General features: G+C 40.5%; 1 protein-coding gene across 6 annotated transcripts in view; it reads right to left on the bottom strand.

Moving 5' to 3' along the window:
• The window catches only part of UNC79 (unc-79 subunit of NALCN channel complex), a 120,327-nt gene that overhangs the window by 69,342 nt on the left and 33,694 nt on the right, over positions 1–17,291 (bottom strand). For 4 of the 6 annotated variants that reach the window (XM_086613050.1, XM_086613051.1, XM_086613053.1 and 1 more), the window contains 12 exons: positions 16,571–16,694; positions 14,367–14,507; positions 12,787–13,008; positions 11,962–12,189; positions 9,696–9,837; positions 9,219–9,298; positions 8,986–9,134; positions 7,771–7,928; positions 7,234–7,415; positions 5,823–6,024; positions 4,003–4,182; positions 2,219–2,284 (listed from right to left, as the gene is read on the bottom strand). In XM_086613050.1, the coding sequence (XP_086469176.1) occupies positions 2,219–2,284; positions 4,003–4,182; positions 5,823–6,024; positions 7,234–7,415; positions 7,771–7,928; positions 8,986–9,134; positions 9,219–9,298; positions 9,696–9,837; positions 11,962–12,189; positions 12,787–13,008; positions 14,367–14,507; positions 16,571–16,694 (1,874 nt within the window). The remainder of the gene's footprint in view (positions 1–2,218; positions 2,285–4,002; positions 4,183–5,822; positions 6,025–7,233; positions 7,416–7,770; positions 7,929–8,985; positions 9,135–9,218; positions 9,299–9,695; positions 9,838–11,961; positions 12,190–12,786; positions 13,009–14,366; positions 14,508–16,570; positions 16,695–17,291) is intronic. The other 2 variants (XM_086613054.1, XM_086613055.1) reach the window with 1 other exon arrangement.

The following is a 17,291-nucleotide window of genomic DNA, read 5'->3' as shown; positions in this document are numbered from 1 at the left end:
GTCAGTCATCTCCTGGTTTTACTTCTAATGCAGAAACCTGCAACGAACCAGCAATGGAGAACTGCTTTAAAACTACAAAAAAGTACGATCCAGTTTAGTCACTAGGCCTTCAGAATTCAGAAAATCTTCCCCTGCTGTCTGAAATGGGTCTTATATCAAACTTGAACTAAACTTTCACTTCATTAACACATGATATAAGGTATCCTGTACCAAATCAAGCTGGTTACATTCTTGCTAAGAATGCAAAACCAAGGCAGCCCTGTCTTTGCAGTGGCTATGGTAGCTTCTACCCCTCAAAATGTGTGCGCATACCTATACAATTTGTGTCCACGTGTGTATGCAGGCACACACACACAAGGTATATACATACACACACACATCATCCCCCAGGAAAACCTTCTCATATCACCAAACATGCATCCTGCTAGTTAATATACAGTCACCATTCCTGAATTCGATCTAGCCTTATGCCCACAGATGCATCTCTATTTATGTCCTTTACATCAGACCCCTTTCTTTACCTTCAGATTACTTAAAAGTCTATCACAATATAACACAAAACATCAGATCAATATTATATCCTGCTTCATCCCAGTTGGGATCCCTGTACCTATCAACGAAACTCTCTAAGTCATTGCCCAGGGATAGACATGTAGAGGATAGACAAACACACGCATGATCCTGGTGTTTAATCCATACCGAATGCATATTGAATTCACTTTGCATTTGTTCTCTGCAAGGATTACAGTTTTAGATCTATAAAGAGCAGATGAGCATGAAAGCTGGTTCATTCAAGTGGTATGCATAAAATAAATGTTTTTCTACAGCACATGTACAACCTACGTTTAAGAGTCAGTTAGTTCCTTAGATGAATCAGATATGCTCAGTACTGCCGATGTAGTGTTAAAAACTATGAGTCAAGCCTTAAAAAAAAAAAAAAAAACACTACAAAAAATTAAGAGTTTAGAAAGAAATCATAAATACTGGGCAGGTGGAGAGGGACAGTCATTTGTCTCCTAGTTTCCAAAGTAGCTGTGATAATTTTGAATTGTATCATCAGACTTTTCTTCATATCGATGGTTACTAGCTACATGCAGCTTTTTATATGTGCATTTTTAGTGGAAACTGAATTTGCAGCTTAGGTGATTCACTCCCCAAGCCTGGAAATTGAAGCTTTGAAATACCGAAACACATCTAGTAAAGTCACAACGGCTAACAACGCTTACTGTGAGACTGACACTTCTTAAATGACAAGTTTCTCCAAGCCCACTATATAGCAGGTGAATGGTGCCATTAAATGAAGAACAATCATTCACTGGCACATCTGTTCATCACACCATTTTTTCCCTTGTTCCTTCTATGAGCCTGTGACAATCTGCACGTATGTTCTGCAAGGAACTGGCTGATTTCCAGTTCTCACGGCACTAGTATGATAGGGGTATATACTGCTAATTCAGAAGCTCTCCTAGTCCATTTCACAGCTTAGTCAGCACCCACACTGGCAATATATTCTCCTTTCAGCTGATCACCTGTAAGCTGATCTGTTGTGATTCTGAATTTGTGTCTGTTGGAAATATTGCAAGTCTTGAAGGAATGTGAAAAGATCTGAGTCTGAGATTTTTCACTTCCAAATGGTCAGTCTACACAGGGCTCAGAGCAAGAACGGTAAGCAGTCATGATTTTGAGATTACTTGGACCCTGCTGAGCTAGCTATTCTACAAATGCCTGACAGAAGGGTGACATCTTTACAAAATGTCAGTAAACATAAAATAAAGGACTTATGATATCTATAAGCATACAGAAGAGACAAATGTAATTTACAGTACCAACAATCAAAAGCATTCTGTCTGCTGTCTCTAAAACCTAAAGGTCAAAGATCAGGCTGAACATAGGCACCTCATGGAGCCAGTCAACTACAGATTTACTTGTTCCTATGGGCAATGAAACATAGGAGGGTGAGGCACTGCTGGCATAGCTGACTGCCTCTGAAAAACCTCCTCCTAGCCTCAAAGTACTGTTTAAAACTGGGGGCAGTTTGCAGCACAGATTGAGAGCAAAACTTCAATTTACACCTGTTGGAAACACACTCAGACATGATTCACTATGCCTTTAGACAACTTCCATCTTGCGTAAGTTTATCTCATGAGTTAGTGAGAAAGCCAACACTAGTGCCTTCCTTTCCCTGTTCCATCAAAACACCCCACTTTGTCAAACCCACCTGGTGTTTGCTCTGGTGTTCCTCCAAGTGCTGGAGCAGACTGCTCATGTCTGGTCAAGCTCACAGCTTTTTTAAAAAAAAACAAAACAAAACAAAAAAAAAAGAGCAATTCTGTTTAAAAAGGTAGTACTGACATTTTATACTTCAGCATATATTCTGTGCTAGCATATTTATGTTCATTTACTCATGCACTGTTGTCAGGCAGGGAGTGTAACCATTTGAAACATGTCACTTGTGTGCCCTACAGATTTTGTGCACCATAGAATCATAGAATGGTTAGGGCTGGAAGGGACCTTCAAAGGTCATCTAGTCCAACCCCCCTGCAAGGAACAGGGATATCTCCAACTAGATCAGGTTGCTCAGGGCCTCGTCCAACCTGGCCTTGAACGTCTCCAGGGATGGAGCATCCACCACCTCTCTGGGCAACCTGTTCCAGTGTTCTACAACTCTCATGGTAAAAAATCTTTTCCTAATATCCAATCTGAATCTACCTCCCTCTATTTTAAAACCATTACCCCTTGTCCTATCACAACAGGCCCTCCTGAACAGCTTCTCCCCATCTTTCCTGTAGGCCCCCTTGAGGTACTGGAAGACCGCTATAAGGTCACCCTGGAGCCTCCTCTTCTCCAGGCTGAACAGCCCCAACTCTTTCAGCCTGTCCTCATAGGAAAGGTGCTCCAGCCCTCTTATCATCTCCGTGGCCCTCCTCTGGACCCTCTCCAACTGGTCCATGTCCTTCTTACGTTGGGGGCTCCAGAACTGGACGCAGTACTCCAGGTGAGGTCTCACGAGGGCAGAGTAGAGGGGAAGAATCACCTCTCTCGACCTGCTGGCCACGCTCCTCTAGATGCACCCCAGGATGCAGTTGGCCTTCTGGGCTGCAAGAGCACATTGCCAGCTCATATTGAGCTTCTCGTCTCACTCTAGTTTCTAGCTCTATAACTCTAGTTTTCTCCATCATTCGCTTTTGCTGGTACAAGGGTCACCACACAGGAGCCCCTGTGCAGGGTCAGAAATTGGTCAAGAAGGAAGACCTAAGAGTCCCAAAACACAGTGGTGTTTGTTTTGGAGAAAAGACATTACCTTGTAACTTAACGGTTCACCAGCACCCAGGTTTGAACATTTTATCAGTTCCTCTTATACATGTAGGAGTAACGTGAGAGGTCCAATTTGAATATAAAGACTAACCCCTGTTTGTAAAATTCTCTAAATGAGAATGGGTAACCTTTATTTCTGCTTGGACAGATATCTGTACAGCGCTCCATACAGGCCTATGGTTTCCCAGCACCTAGGTCTTCGTATACAAGCTGGTAGGAATGATGTATTGTATGGATGTTGTTTTCTTGACAATGGAATTCTGAAGATATCCAAAAGCTCATTTGAAACATTAAGAATTGTTTTTAAGATGTCTAGTATATGCTGCATACACTGTTTAATAATTACAATTAATAAATAAATTAGTAACAGAGGAATTCTTCTGTAAACACTGTATCTACTTTAGACAAAAATACTGTGTATTAGTCACACATAAGCTCTTTCCACCAACTGGTTTTGGAGCATTTTGTTCTGTCATTTTAAATTAACACAGCATAGACATGATGTTTGTCTATGTTGCCAAACTCACTAACTTGTCACTATCTGAATAATGCCCAAATCAGTCAGAAACCTAATTTTGCTATCCCAATTGAATAAATATTGACAATTCCAATGTGTACCCAGCAATAGGATACGATCCTAAGGGAGAAGATACAGGCGTGCCACAAAAATATAAACAGATACTCAACGAATTTTGGTGGTTAAGGTTTCTGGAAGGGAGAGCGCTCTCTTTGACTCCATTGGTCCCTTCACACTGTCCCTCAGGGAACGCACACTCTTCTGACGATTACGTGCGAAACGAGCCCTCTTGATCTTCCACATTGCTGCATCACTGAGGTTGGCGACATTTGTCCGGACAGCAGTGATAGCTTTGCAAATGCAATTGACCAAGTTAGGATTCATTCCACAGCATGGTGAGGCCCTAATGCTGCCAAGTGCCAAATGCAACTGGGCCCCAGGTCCCACTCAAGTCAAGAAAGCTTCATATGGGCTCAAGGGGTCCATCTGCAAGGTACTCATTTGCGTGGTCTCGTTCTGAAATCCATAAAACCCCAAATGGCATAACTGCATTTAAAAAATTGTGCTGTTACTTCTTTCTTTCTTTACAGATTGGACAAAAACAGGCTCTTGAACCCAAAATTTGAATTCCAGGTTAAGGGAATATGAGCTGCCCTCTATTTAAAATGGCAGAAATCTCACAAGTATGAACTACATTTAGTGCACTCATACCCAAATGCAGCTTCTAGTTCTGCCTCACTGACCTCCCATCCTGCCTACACCTAACATCTTGGATCTGAACAGGGCCTCCAAAAATCTGTGAGTGAGTGTGATTATGCATTTACAGTGGTGTAACCAGCAGTATCACTCCATGTCTTAATGGGGTCACCAATACTTTCCTATACTCATGTCTATAATGCATGAGTTTAATCATCTGAGTAACTAAACCTGGTGAGCCCATCCTTTGCACCACTTATGTCTTTGAAAAAGCAAAGAGAAAGGTTCAAAACAAACTTGAAAAATACCTTTTACTTATTTAAAAATTTAAATCATTCTCAAATATTCATATTTAAAGATGTGACCCTGCATTTGCAGCCAGAGATGCTAGAAACCAGTGCCAACGCTCCCTCCTCAGACCACAGCAGCAGTTCTCAGCTTCGGGTCAAGCTAAGCATGTAAGGAGAAGAAAGTATGTTTGCAGCTCCACTCATCTCCTATATAGATGCAGCAGCAGCACCTGGGTTTTTCAGGCACTGGGCTCCATGCAAATGTAGGAGGAAGCATTAGGCTGCTGAGGGAGCACATGCTGTCCAAACAGCTGTCTCCACCTCCTCCAAGCAAACAGATTGAAATTGATCTGCCTCATGGGCCACCACTTGGGTAAGGAAATTTTCCATTACTCAGCATTTCACACAATGCACAAATTATTTTTTAGCCCCCCTCTAGTGAATGAGAGGAGACATGTTGTCTCATCAAGAAACTAAGTAAGAACAGGACAAACATTTACAAACATTTGTCACTGCAGGAACAGTTAACTGAGCACTGGCTCTAAGAGTCTGTGTACCTCTTGTGCTGTGCCCCATGCATTTGTTTGGTTTTCAAGGGTCATACAGTTCCTAGGGCTGTCTTTGTACAGAACACTACTGAACAGGGTCAGGCATGACCTCAGCCTTTGAGAATAACAATGCTGATAGCATAAGAACATCTACAAAAGAACTAGTGGGTTAATGCAGGTTGCAGCTGATCACAGAACCAGACCACATTTCAACCAAGGCTGGAACTCACATCCTAGTGAGATTAAACCATGATGCCCAAAGGTGTGACAGAATATAGCCCAATCTGTATTCAGGTAGTAAAAAATGCTCACTTCAATTTATTCTCTTTTGGCCTGAAAGATTACTTAATTTCAGAGAAGTTATACAGATGAGACCTACATCTCTCAGACCCTCGCAGACAGCTGAAATTCCAGAAGCTGATAAAAGGTGATCAGATTGATTTGGACTCTGCTTACTTGTTGGGAAAGGGAATTCTTTGTTGCAGTCCAGATGAAGCTGTGCTTCCAGAGACAAGGTCTCAAAGCGATTCACAAAGAACTCCCAGCTCAAAGCTGGAATATCTGCTTTTAGAAAATGAAGTAGCAAAAGCTTACTAAGAATTGTTGGCCTGTCCTTGACAACTGTGTCAAACTGGAAATCAAGGCAGAGACAGAGACCCTATAGAGGAGAAAAAAAAAACAAACACAGAACTCAGATGCGAAAACTTAAGCATTTTTAAAGCAAAAGAACATTCAAAGCTCAACTTCTGTTAATTAGTACAGGATAAAGATTTAGGTCTTTTTTCCTACTAAGTCCTTTAAGTCAGAATTAATGCTACTGTTATCAATGGAAAAGTATGGTAAGCAAAGAGATAAATGAACATCATATCTAGAACGTAGAATTTGCTAAGATTTTGAGGAATACAAAGGCATAGGCAAAGTTCTGTTCTATGGCACACTTGGTTCACAATATCAAAGTATTCTCTTCACACACTCCTGCCTGCAACTGAATCAAGCCCTTAATTACAAAAAGAATGAATCACCAAGATCAAAGAGAGGAAGAAAGTTTATGTGGTGAAGTATATAAGAAGCACTTTATCTCAAAATCCTTCTGGATTTCATTTGCACTAGGATTTTGGGTGTAGTGTCAAGACTTATATTTGAGAAGAAAACCCACACATTAAATATGAAAGCGCAGTATACCAGTAACAGTCTTAGCGAACACAGTGAATTCAAGTTCTCTGGAAACTATTTTGAAAAGGTACTACATGGAATAAAACTTGCAAGTATTAACAGCTTTTTATAGGCAGCAACACTGAACTTTTTAAAATACATATTCATTTTTTATCCAGAGAACTAGAACGGAATTGTGTACTATGAGATTTTTTTTTTTTTTATCCTGCTTGTATACATAGGCTTTGATCCATTTTCCTATCTGCTTCATTTTAATCATGAGAATTCTGATTGGCAAGGTCTCTCACATTCTTAAAATTACGTGCTTAAGTAAATCTTAAAAAGATTAAGACCACAATTGGTTTTGCTTGAATATATTTTCTCACTGTCAGTTGAGCAGGGTGTCATAAGACCTACAAATTATTCTTTATTAATTGAAAAATATCAGTAACTTTTAAAACAATAAAAAACATTTACACCTTTTTACAACAGCAGTTCAAATGCAATAGTAATCCTCTGCAGTCATGAATGTTGGGGCTAGGGCAGCATCATTTCCCCTGGCTATTTTGTGCATATGTCAATCACCAAGACCCAAAAGGCTCTCCTAAAAAGCTGTTAACAGCAACTGTGACACTGTATGCCTGAACCGCTTTGAACTTCTAGTGAAAACCCTGACTTCTGTTTGAACATACTTTTTCCCATATAATGAACCTACCTGTAAAGCTGGCCTCTTTATGGTGTCAAGTAACAGCCCAGCTCTCGTAGCTACTGCTGGGTTGACATCTTCCACAGCAGTCAGGAAACAGCAGAACGCATGAGCCAAAGAGTACTTCAGTAGGTGGTTTTTCGTCACAGAGTGAATATCCAAAAATCTGCACAACACAGCCACCTTCTCCACTGCAGCAGTCATGCCCCAAGACAATGAAAACATGCATATTAATTTAGGCAATGGCTTCTTTATGTCCTGATTAATATACCTCTCCTAGAAATACGCACATCTGAGAAAGTAACAACAAAAAATAGCTGGCAAGTGTGGTAATTTTGACTTTACTTTGATTATCCAAAACGTCTCATGTTCTCCTCTATTTTACTGCACTGATGTGCCACAGTTTTCCACCAGACTATCCGTAAAACTCCCCAAAGGAACAAAAATAAAATCATCTGTTATAGGTCTCCTCAGATACAGCAGAGAAAGCTCCCCCTCTTTAGTGCAGCAGCAAAGAGCAAATAGTGTACGTTTCTGAGGCCCTACCTGCTTCAAATCTCATCTTCCAATCTTTGCTGTTGAAATTGCTGTTTATGATTGTCCAGAAAATGTCAGCTCCATGGGGAAGCGAAAGTGCATGAAGAAGAAGTGGGACTGCCAGGGAAGAAAGCTGAGAGAACTCAGACTTCACAACTCCCCATAAACTGGAAAGACCAAAAAGAGCAAGCCTGCTTACAAAAACACTCCATTGACATCCTTTCTTCTAAATGTCTACACTGTATTGTTGGTGGGAATGCATTTTTCATGAAAATCTCTATAAGCCATCCTGAGCATTTATGTGAACATTAGATTTGCTGGCAGGAGAACAGATGTCCTTGTGAATATTCAACTACAGCAGTTTTCCTTGAAAATTCAGGTTCAAATATTCCTTACATTGAAATACTTCAGATTTGACAAGATTTTGCCTAATTCAAGGCACAACTGTCATGGAATATAATCTATGCTATTAATTAGTGGTTTCAGCAGGACCAGCTTCAGAGCATGTCACAGGAACTGTCCTGGCACCATGAATCACATGCGTCCAAGAATGACTGAGATGTTGAGTGCTCACAATTTGGTGGTACTTAGATTCAGGACAGATTCTCTAGTCCCTGTGGTCTCAGGAGATGCTCAATGAAATTGATTCTGAGCAGCTGTAAGCACTGATGAACACACTCTATTTCAGAATATCAGATGCTGATGTTTACTCAGTGAGCTTTCTGCAAAAGTTCCTTTCTCCAAAGAGAATCTCAAAATGCACAGATTTCAGTCCAATTCACTCTGATACTAAATGAAAAAACTTCCCTTACCTCTTAAAAATAAGGTGCAATACTGTTGTGCTCTCAGCTTTAATGCTAAAGCCCTATAAATTGTGTGCCTGCCTCTACGTCATGCTTAATTTTATTTAGTAGTCAAGATACCTCGGTCTCAGACAATGCTATTATTCAATATGAGAAACTGTCTAACACTGTAAAACATGTTTATGTCATGGTGCATGACAGAGCAGCACCATGATGGACAATGCAGGCTACCTTGGTTTCATTTGCAACTACTCAATTAGCCTGTGCAATGTGCCCTCATATAGTTACTTAATCTTTCCACACTCCCCTACCACCCTTTGTTAATTTTCCATACTAAACCTGCAATTTCTTTGATGCCAACAACGATTGTATAGTTGGAGAACCAATGAAGTATAAGATAAAATGTGCCACAAAAACATACCTTGCAATCAGCATGTGATCTTGAATATAGGCAAGAAATTGTGGATGGTCCTTTCTTGCTATATACAGGCATTCCCCATGAAGACACAGGATCTTCAGACAGTTCAGCATGTTAAAAAGAATATCTGGTTCTTCAAACCTTGACATTTCCTGTGTAAGCAGATGTACTACTCTCAACACAATGACACCACTTAACCAAAAATTAGAACTAAACAAACAAGTAATCAATGTTACCTGTAATATAGTGTATATGAGCTTCAAGGTAACTGGAAGTTGCTGATAACAAAATTTCCTTTCTGTGTCATTCTTTATTGCTGTCAAAAACATAAGTTACATACAATGTTGTTAAAGTTCTCTCATCTATGGATTCAAAATGAAACTGAAGAATGTCAAGGTGATGAGAGAGAAATTAATTCTAGCCACAGTAACACCACAGTCAGTAAAGTCACAACAGCATGGAATTCGGCTACTTCATATGTTCAAAAACCCAGATTTCTTCTAACACTTTTTGAGAGACAGTCACACTTGCTACCAACATAGATAACAGCCTTCCTATTTAATTAACATGTTGAAAGAATTAAATGCATGAGAAAAAAGTGACTGTGCATTGTTGGACTTGAAAGACTGCTTCAGAACTTTGTATTCTACATGAGTAGAAGTGTTTCATTTACAGCCTTACTGAAATACTCAACCTTCTCACCCTCCACCTACCAGCATTTTCTGTGGTCTCTGTGTGATTTCCTGGGTTTTCTCCATGTTTTGGTGCCAATTTGTCTTCCTCTTCTCCTTCAGTTCCTATAATAAACTCAGGTCTAGTATACAGAAGACTATCCTCGAGGTTATCTGTGGGCTCCTTTAAGAACATAATAAGTTAAATTCGTTTCTTGATGTTATCTGAATACATGAGGCCATATCCTGGTGTTTAAATTACATTTGGTGTGGTAAGCTGAGCTCAAACAAGACAGACACTGCCTAGTTCCATGTACACTTGTGCATTCAAATCACCTGTATATCTAAAATTCTTCATCAGCAAATGCATGCCAACAAGAATGTTATGTTTCAAACATAGATTTAAGTGATACCACTTAACAGAAACTGTATATCCATATCAGAGCTGAAGTGGATCCAATCACAGGGCTGTGGTTTCACCAAACTTGTCATCATTGCCTCAGGGGAGTAACAGACAGGAGCAGGGCATATTTCCTGCACTACTGTAGGGTTACAGGCTTAGAGGCGGGAGCTACTTCAATCACTTTTGCATTGAAAGAAGGACCAGGCGGGAATTACTTCTGCCTGCGGCCAGGAGCTCAGGACTACAGGTTGCTATTGTGACCTTCGTGTTATAAATTGTAAGGCGGATCCTAGAAATGTTATCAAGCCCTAGAACTGGAAAGACTTCACCACTTGCTACTTTTTGATTGAGATGACAATCTGAACTGAAAGGGCATGTGTCGTGGTTTAGGCAGCTCCAACAACTAAACTCCGCACAGCCGCTTGCTCACTCTCCCCCACCCCCCAGTGATGGGAAGGGGAATTAAAAGAGAAAAGGAAAAGAGACCCCTGGGTTGAGATAAGAACAATTTAATAGTACTATCACTAATATATGAATATATATACATATATACGCAATGATAAATATATACAAACAAGTGATGTACAGTGTAATTGCTCATCACCCCTTGATCGAGGTGTGTCTTGTCCCGAACTAACAATCCCAAAACAGGTAAGTCCCAACACCGCAATCCCGGACAAGTGAGAAGGCCCAAAAAAAGAGAGCAAGACAGAGACAGCACTCAGAGTCCAAGAGTGAGAGCCCCGGAAGAGCAAAGGCCCTTCTTTCCAGCTGTCCCTCACTTTTATATCCTGGGCATGATGCTGCATGATATGGAATACTAATTGGCCAGTTTGGCCCTCAATCCTAAATCTAAGCACAAATCATAAGGAGAGTTGTGGACCCTCTGTCCCATCTATGCTCCCCTCTATCCCATTGTGCTCCTGCACACTGGCAAGAACACGGCAACTGAAAAGTCCTTGAGACCTCAGCGCCAACTAGAAACATCAGTGCGCTGTCAGCGTTCTTCTCAGAGCAAGTCTCAGACTAAAACCAAAACACGGAGCTCTTCTAGCTGTTAAAAAGAAGAGCTAACTCTGTCCTAGTTGAAACCAGGACAGCATGAGATGATTTTTCCAGCACAAGTTACTGAATACCATGTATACAATACCTACTATCCAAATGGAATTCTGAAAACATTACACATCACAAGGCATCACTATGCCCATCACTGAAAAAAAATTACTAATAAACATTCTGCCACTACCATGCCACAGCAAATGAGCACTCAGAGTAAGGGGAACAATGCCTTCTTCTGAACCATTAGATGGAACAGTTACATATAACAGACATACAGCTTAAAATAAGTTCATCACACCACAGGTAATGCTTCAATTCTTCTGCAAAGCTACAGAGGACTTTTATAATGACTAGCGACTGTAGAGTACATATCTGTGTCCAATAAAGTTGGATACTCAACCTGAAATTTCCTCTGATTTTCAACAGTGCTCAGCATTTTCAACGATCAAGCACCAACTAAAGCTTGCTCACTTGACAACTGATTCACTCAAAATCATTAATCATTTCAAAATATCCATTCTTAGCTTTTAAAAGAAGATGAAAAGCACTAAGTGCTAACATTTCACATTTTATTTAAGACACAGTCTCATAGGAGTGTCCTTCCAAAGTGAAACAGCACTTGTACGTTGATAGGGGAAGAGTTATACTGGATGAGTATTGCCATCCTCTTCGAATCAATTCAAACTTTGGGAACTTTAAAATTCAATGGTATTTTGCTTTAACCTCCCAAATCCTCCATGCGAAAAGTCAATGCAGCTTTGCTCTCTTGTGCACAATGTAATGAGAACAATGAAGAAAAGGACTTTCAGCACAGCAATAATACAGGCCCTTTCTTGCTCTACTTACCACAAGCCTGATTTCTTCTTTCGGAGCAAGCTGTTCCAGCAGCTCAAAACCCAGCTGGTAACACAGAATGCTGGACTGACACAGACCACATTCAACTGCTTTTTCATCTTTCTGACAGGTGTGAGAACCACCCCAGGGTGCCTGGAGCACATTGTTTATGATGGATATTATATCTTTTGAAATGCTATTCTCTAAGCCCAAAGTGACACCATCATCCTGGAGTTCCATCTGAAAGGCAGTGAAAAGAGTAAGGATTTATTATTTATTTAAAAGTCAGAGCACTAACTATTCTGCCTATTTCTACATTTTGGCTAGCGTTGTATTACAGCACTGGGAAGAGTTCGAGATAAATTGGAACTCACAATTTTAAACTGCCACTGGTGTCAAGGCTCAAGCTCGAACAGCTAGAGTAAGATTTTCAAGGTAAACAGACAATTTCAAGCACAGAGTCCATGAATTTTACCTGCAGACAACACCTGGCCATGAATTCACAATGTACAAATTTAGCTATTCAAAAATTACGCATCTAATCTAAGCCTATCAACAAGCCTCTGCTTCTAGTCTGTAGAAATAAACATATCTCCAAGAAGTTTATGTGAGCTATCTAACAAGAATGTGGAGGTATCTAACTTCTCTTCATTGACCATGAATCTATAACTCCTATATGGGTAAAGACAAGATGACAGCTGTAGAGAGATTTAAATGTCTTCTACTCCATGCCAGTCCCTCAGCAGAAAGTGACTCGATACAAGATTAAAGGAGACCCAAAAGTGATGACAGAACTTCAGTGTCCCCTCAATGCAGGTGTTTTTCTTCTGTGAGTACCTGCTTCAAGATGAGATCAAACATCAGAATGAAGCAATTAAGATTCATTTCATCATCTTCACAGTCAAAATCAATTGTCTTTCCACTTGGGTGTCCAAAGTTCTTGAAAGGGCTGTGAAAAGGACTACGTATCGGACTCCGAAATGGGCTCTGGAAGGGGCTTGGGAAAGGACTCAGCATGTTGTGCTGAACTCTGCGCCCAGGGTCAGAAGCAACGCTTACCTGAAGACATAAAGAATCAACACGTTCAAATGACTGTTACGCATTTAAGCAATCTCATTATATAGGAAACTAGAGAAAACAGCAAGAACTTTGACAGCCTTACTATTCCATTCTGTGGCTTTTTTTGCAAAATCTGCAAGTGTCCCTTAAAGCCATTAAATGATAAAATATGACTGAAGTACAGGAATCATATTCTGCACAGATGTATACATTCTCTTAAGCTGAGTGGTTGACATCCATTCTCTTATTCCTACTAAGGAGGAAATTTAACATCATAAATCAAACAGAAAATTGGTGCAGGAAGTAAAGTGGCCATCAGGTTACAATGATCTGCTCCATGATCCAGGGACACAAACTTCAACAGTAGGAGGCTATCTCAGGAGAACAGTATAACTAAGGCTATACCAAGAATATAGGTAAGCTGGAAATGAACTAAACACAAAACACTAACAGGATGCGCATGTCTGCATTGATTTATGCCCACACAACAGTAAACCATCTAAAACACCCTGAGAACCTCTAAGTGTGGCAGGGAGATATACAGTTAGATGATACGATGTCTACTTTTAGGCCAGCTATGGTCTGAAAGACCAGACAGTAAGTTTATTGTTTTTTTCTGCTTAGTTTAGAAGTGGTCATGGGCTAGCTGTGGGAGCCCTCTCTGCTGATCTACCTCAGAAGACAGGCAGATCACATGTAAGGAATAATCAACTGCATAGATGCTGTTATTTCCTCCAACCTAAAGATCTGACCTTTCAAGCACTCTTGTTCCCGCTGTCCTTGAAGCACTTTGTCCAAGACTACTAGGAAGTTAGTCACATCAGTCCAAGCACGTGCAGTGCCTACAGATTTGTACATGTTTTCTTCCAGACCATGAGCCTTTGACAGATAACTTTAGATCATTTGCATCTCTTGGACGGGGAAAAAAATGCAGTGAAACAGAAAAAACTCTGTTCTGCCACCCTCCCAAAACTTACCTAGGCCCATCAAATTTGTACTAGAATGCAAAAGGTCACTCTGGGTGACAAGTTGTCCATAATAACTTGCAATTATTAATAGAAGGTGCAGAGAATGAAAATCATTGGAAAAGATACCAAGAACACCCCAAACATATCCAAATAGCAGTTCACCACAGAAAAACTGCATCGTTTTTCTGCAGTTCCTATCTGCATCATCATTACACTGACCATAGAATAGAGTAGTATTAATTAAAGAAGTCATGCCAATTTTCTTCCATTCTCAAAACTTACAGTCCTTCAAATGCTGCCATATTGAAAGATGACTTTTTAATTCTTCACACGCATTCTATTAGGAAAACTGTTCTAAGCAAAGAAATAAGCAGGATAAATAACAATTACCCTCCGAGATGCAAGATTTCCTGCCAGTTCACTGACTCTCGATTTTCTTTGATTTGCTAACTCTTTTACAGAATTAACTCCATCAGAAAACATGCTGATTAGTAACTGAAGAGGAACAACAATGTCTAGTTCAGATAACACCTGAGGAAAGACAATAAATAAAAAAGTGTGAGTTTCAAGTTTGATCAAAAATGCCAGCTACTTTATAAGCACATTTATCACATGATCCTCAGTTCAGCAAATTCCACGCATTTAATTCTGGGATTCAATAGAATCATAGAATGGTTCGGGTTGGAAGGGACCTCAAAGATCATCTAGTTCCAACCCCCCTGCCATGGGCAGGGAAACCCTCCACTATACCAGGTTGCCCAAAGCCTCATCCAACCTGGCCTTAAACACTTCCAGGGATGGGGCATCTACAACTTCTCTGGGCAACCTGTTCCACTGCCTCACCACCCTCTGAGTGAAAAATTTCTTCCGTATATCTAACCCAAATCTGCCCTCTTTCAGTTTAAAGCCATTTCCCCTTGTCCTATCACTATATGCCCTTGTAAAAAGTCCCTCTCCAGCTTTCCTTTAGGCCCCCTTTAAGTACTGGAAGGCTGCTATAAGATCACCTGGAGCCTTCTCTTCTCCAGGCTGAACAGCCCCAACTCTCTCAGCCTGTCTTCATAGCAGAGGTGCTCCAGCCCTCAGATCATCTTTGTGGCCCTTCTCTGGACCCGCTCCAGCAGCTCCATGTCCTTCTTGTGTTGGGAACTCCAGAGTTGAACACAGTATTCCAGGTGGGGTCTCAACAAGAGCAGAGGGGCAGAATCACCTCCCTCGACCTGCTGGCCACACTTCTTTTGATGCAGCCCAGGATACAGTTGGCTTTCTGGGCTGCCAGTGCACATTGCCGGCTCATGTTGAGCTTCTCATCCACCAGCACTCCCAAGTCCTTTTCCTCAGGGCTGCTCTCAATCCATTCTCCTCCCAGCCTGTACTTGTGCTTGGGATTGCCCCAACCCACGTGCAAAACCTTGCACTTGGCCTTGTTGAACTTCATGAGGTTCTCACAGGCCCACCTCTCCAGCCTGTCAAGCTGGAGCTCACCACAATAGGTGAGCTGCAAACTTAGACTTCTTTTAGAATCAGGGCAACAGAGAACCGGCAAAAAAAAAGGAGTATTTATTTTCAAAATATTTGTTGCCATCCTCTTGGTGCACCTTGAGATCAGTTTTATGCACAAACACACAGGGATGTGAAGCTGTTCCACATAAATATTTCTATAAACCAAAAGCATTACTAATACTTGGATGAATAAGTATTTACTATATTTATTATTACTTAAAACTGAATTTCTGTATTTATTCTAAGAATCCAGTCAGAATGGTTGTCTACAAGTGTCAACATAGTGAAAGGATGGTCATCTGCAAATCACTGAGGGAATATTCATCATCTGTTTTGTCACTAACACTCAGACACTCATCCGTACTAGTTGTTAACTGTTATTAGGTCAAAAAAAATTAAAAAAAAATAAATAAATCATACTTTACTTGAAAACTCTGCATACATGAAAATTTCTACAGTCATCAGGTAAACTAGTCTTTGCAGAGGCTAAACTAAAATAACTCTCAGCAGAAAAGATGTGCTAATGAAGAATACAGGTATTATTCTGAGGTGCTGTGGAAAATTTTATATCCTTTTGAATTCATTGTCCCCAGCTGACATGGCTGTCCCTTAGCTTTTGAATATGAACATTGGATGAACGCCTCCTTTGCGGGCAAATATAGCACAAAACGGCCAGATCAGCAGAAAGCTTGATGGGTACAAAGGTAGTCTAATCCAGTTTTCATATGCAGGAACAACTGCAGCTGCTTCTGGAGTCTGGAATTAATTTCAGAATCTACAGACCAAATTTTGCGGAGACTAAAAATTACTGCTGGCAATAAGTAAGACAGCTGAATGGCCCTAAAGATACAAATGATATTCAAAGGTAAAAGGAATTTCCAGGCTTCCATTATATTGCCTATGATAGGCTAGTAACATAAAGCTTCCCAGGATCTGCCCACCAACCATCCTTACACTGGGACTAAGTAAAGGGCAGAAAGGTTCCAAGGTGGTTTCTTCCCACGCCCCTGCCCCTGTCTGCCCCCCCCTTTTTTTTTCTTTTTCAAAATCATAAGCTGCTTCAGCATGACTTGTTAAGAAAGGACACTTACATGCAGCCAAAGCAATGCTTGCTCTTGCACAGAGGATGGATACCCTGTGAATCTACAGCTAATGAAGCCAAACATCTCCTCCATGGAGAAAGGGAGTGGGCAAAGTTCAATGTCAAACATTTTGCTGAAAAGTAGAACAAAAACATAGCATTACTGAGTTACCATGGCATACGCTGTGTGAGATATAACAGAAAACTGGTAGAAAGCCTATCTCACTACCAGCACTGATGACACTTCTGTAATCTTACTTGCATCCTCACCCTCCACGGGAGTTGAGCTAGGCTGCTGATACCACCTGTCTTGACTGCACAAGGTCATCTCTGAATTTGGTGATGCACCTTAAGAATTTACATTACATCTCATATCATGCCTACTTTCATTTGACAGTAATATCTTTTTCAACATCCAATGTAAAAATAGAAAAATTTATCATCTCACCACTCCTCCACTACTCTGTTTGCACTAAAAAAAGCTTACATCAATGCCTACAAACAGAAACTTAAGAGTCAGTTTCAGAGACTCTTCATCAGTTAAAAGGCAATGTGAAGTCTTATTGTCAAAGGCATATACCAGACAGGAAATCATGACTCAGACAGCCACCATTCTTATTCTGGTGTTTTCTTTCCTCAATAGTGGAAGATATTAGCTAAATTAATACCAATTATCACTCCTTCAGTGTCAGCTCTATTAATCCCTACCATTTCTCATCAACAGCTGACCA

Source organism: Tauraco erythrolophus, chromosome 6 (assembly GCF_009769465.1).
Source record: "Tauraco erythrolophus isolate bTauEry1 chromosome 6, bTauEry1.pri, whole genome shotgun sequence".
NCBI lineage: Eukaryota > Metazoa > Chordata > Aves > Musophagiformes > Musophagidae > Tauraco > Tauraco erythrolophus.
This window is presented reverse-complemented; position numbering and strand designations above follow the sequence as displayed.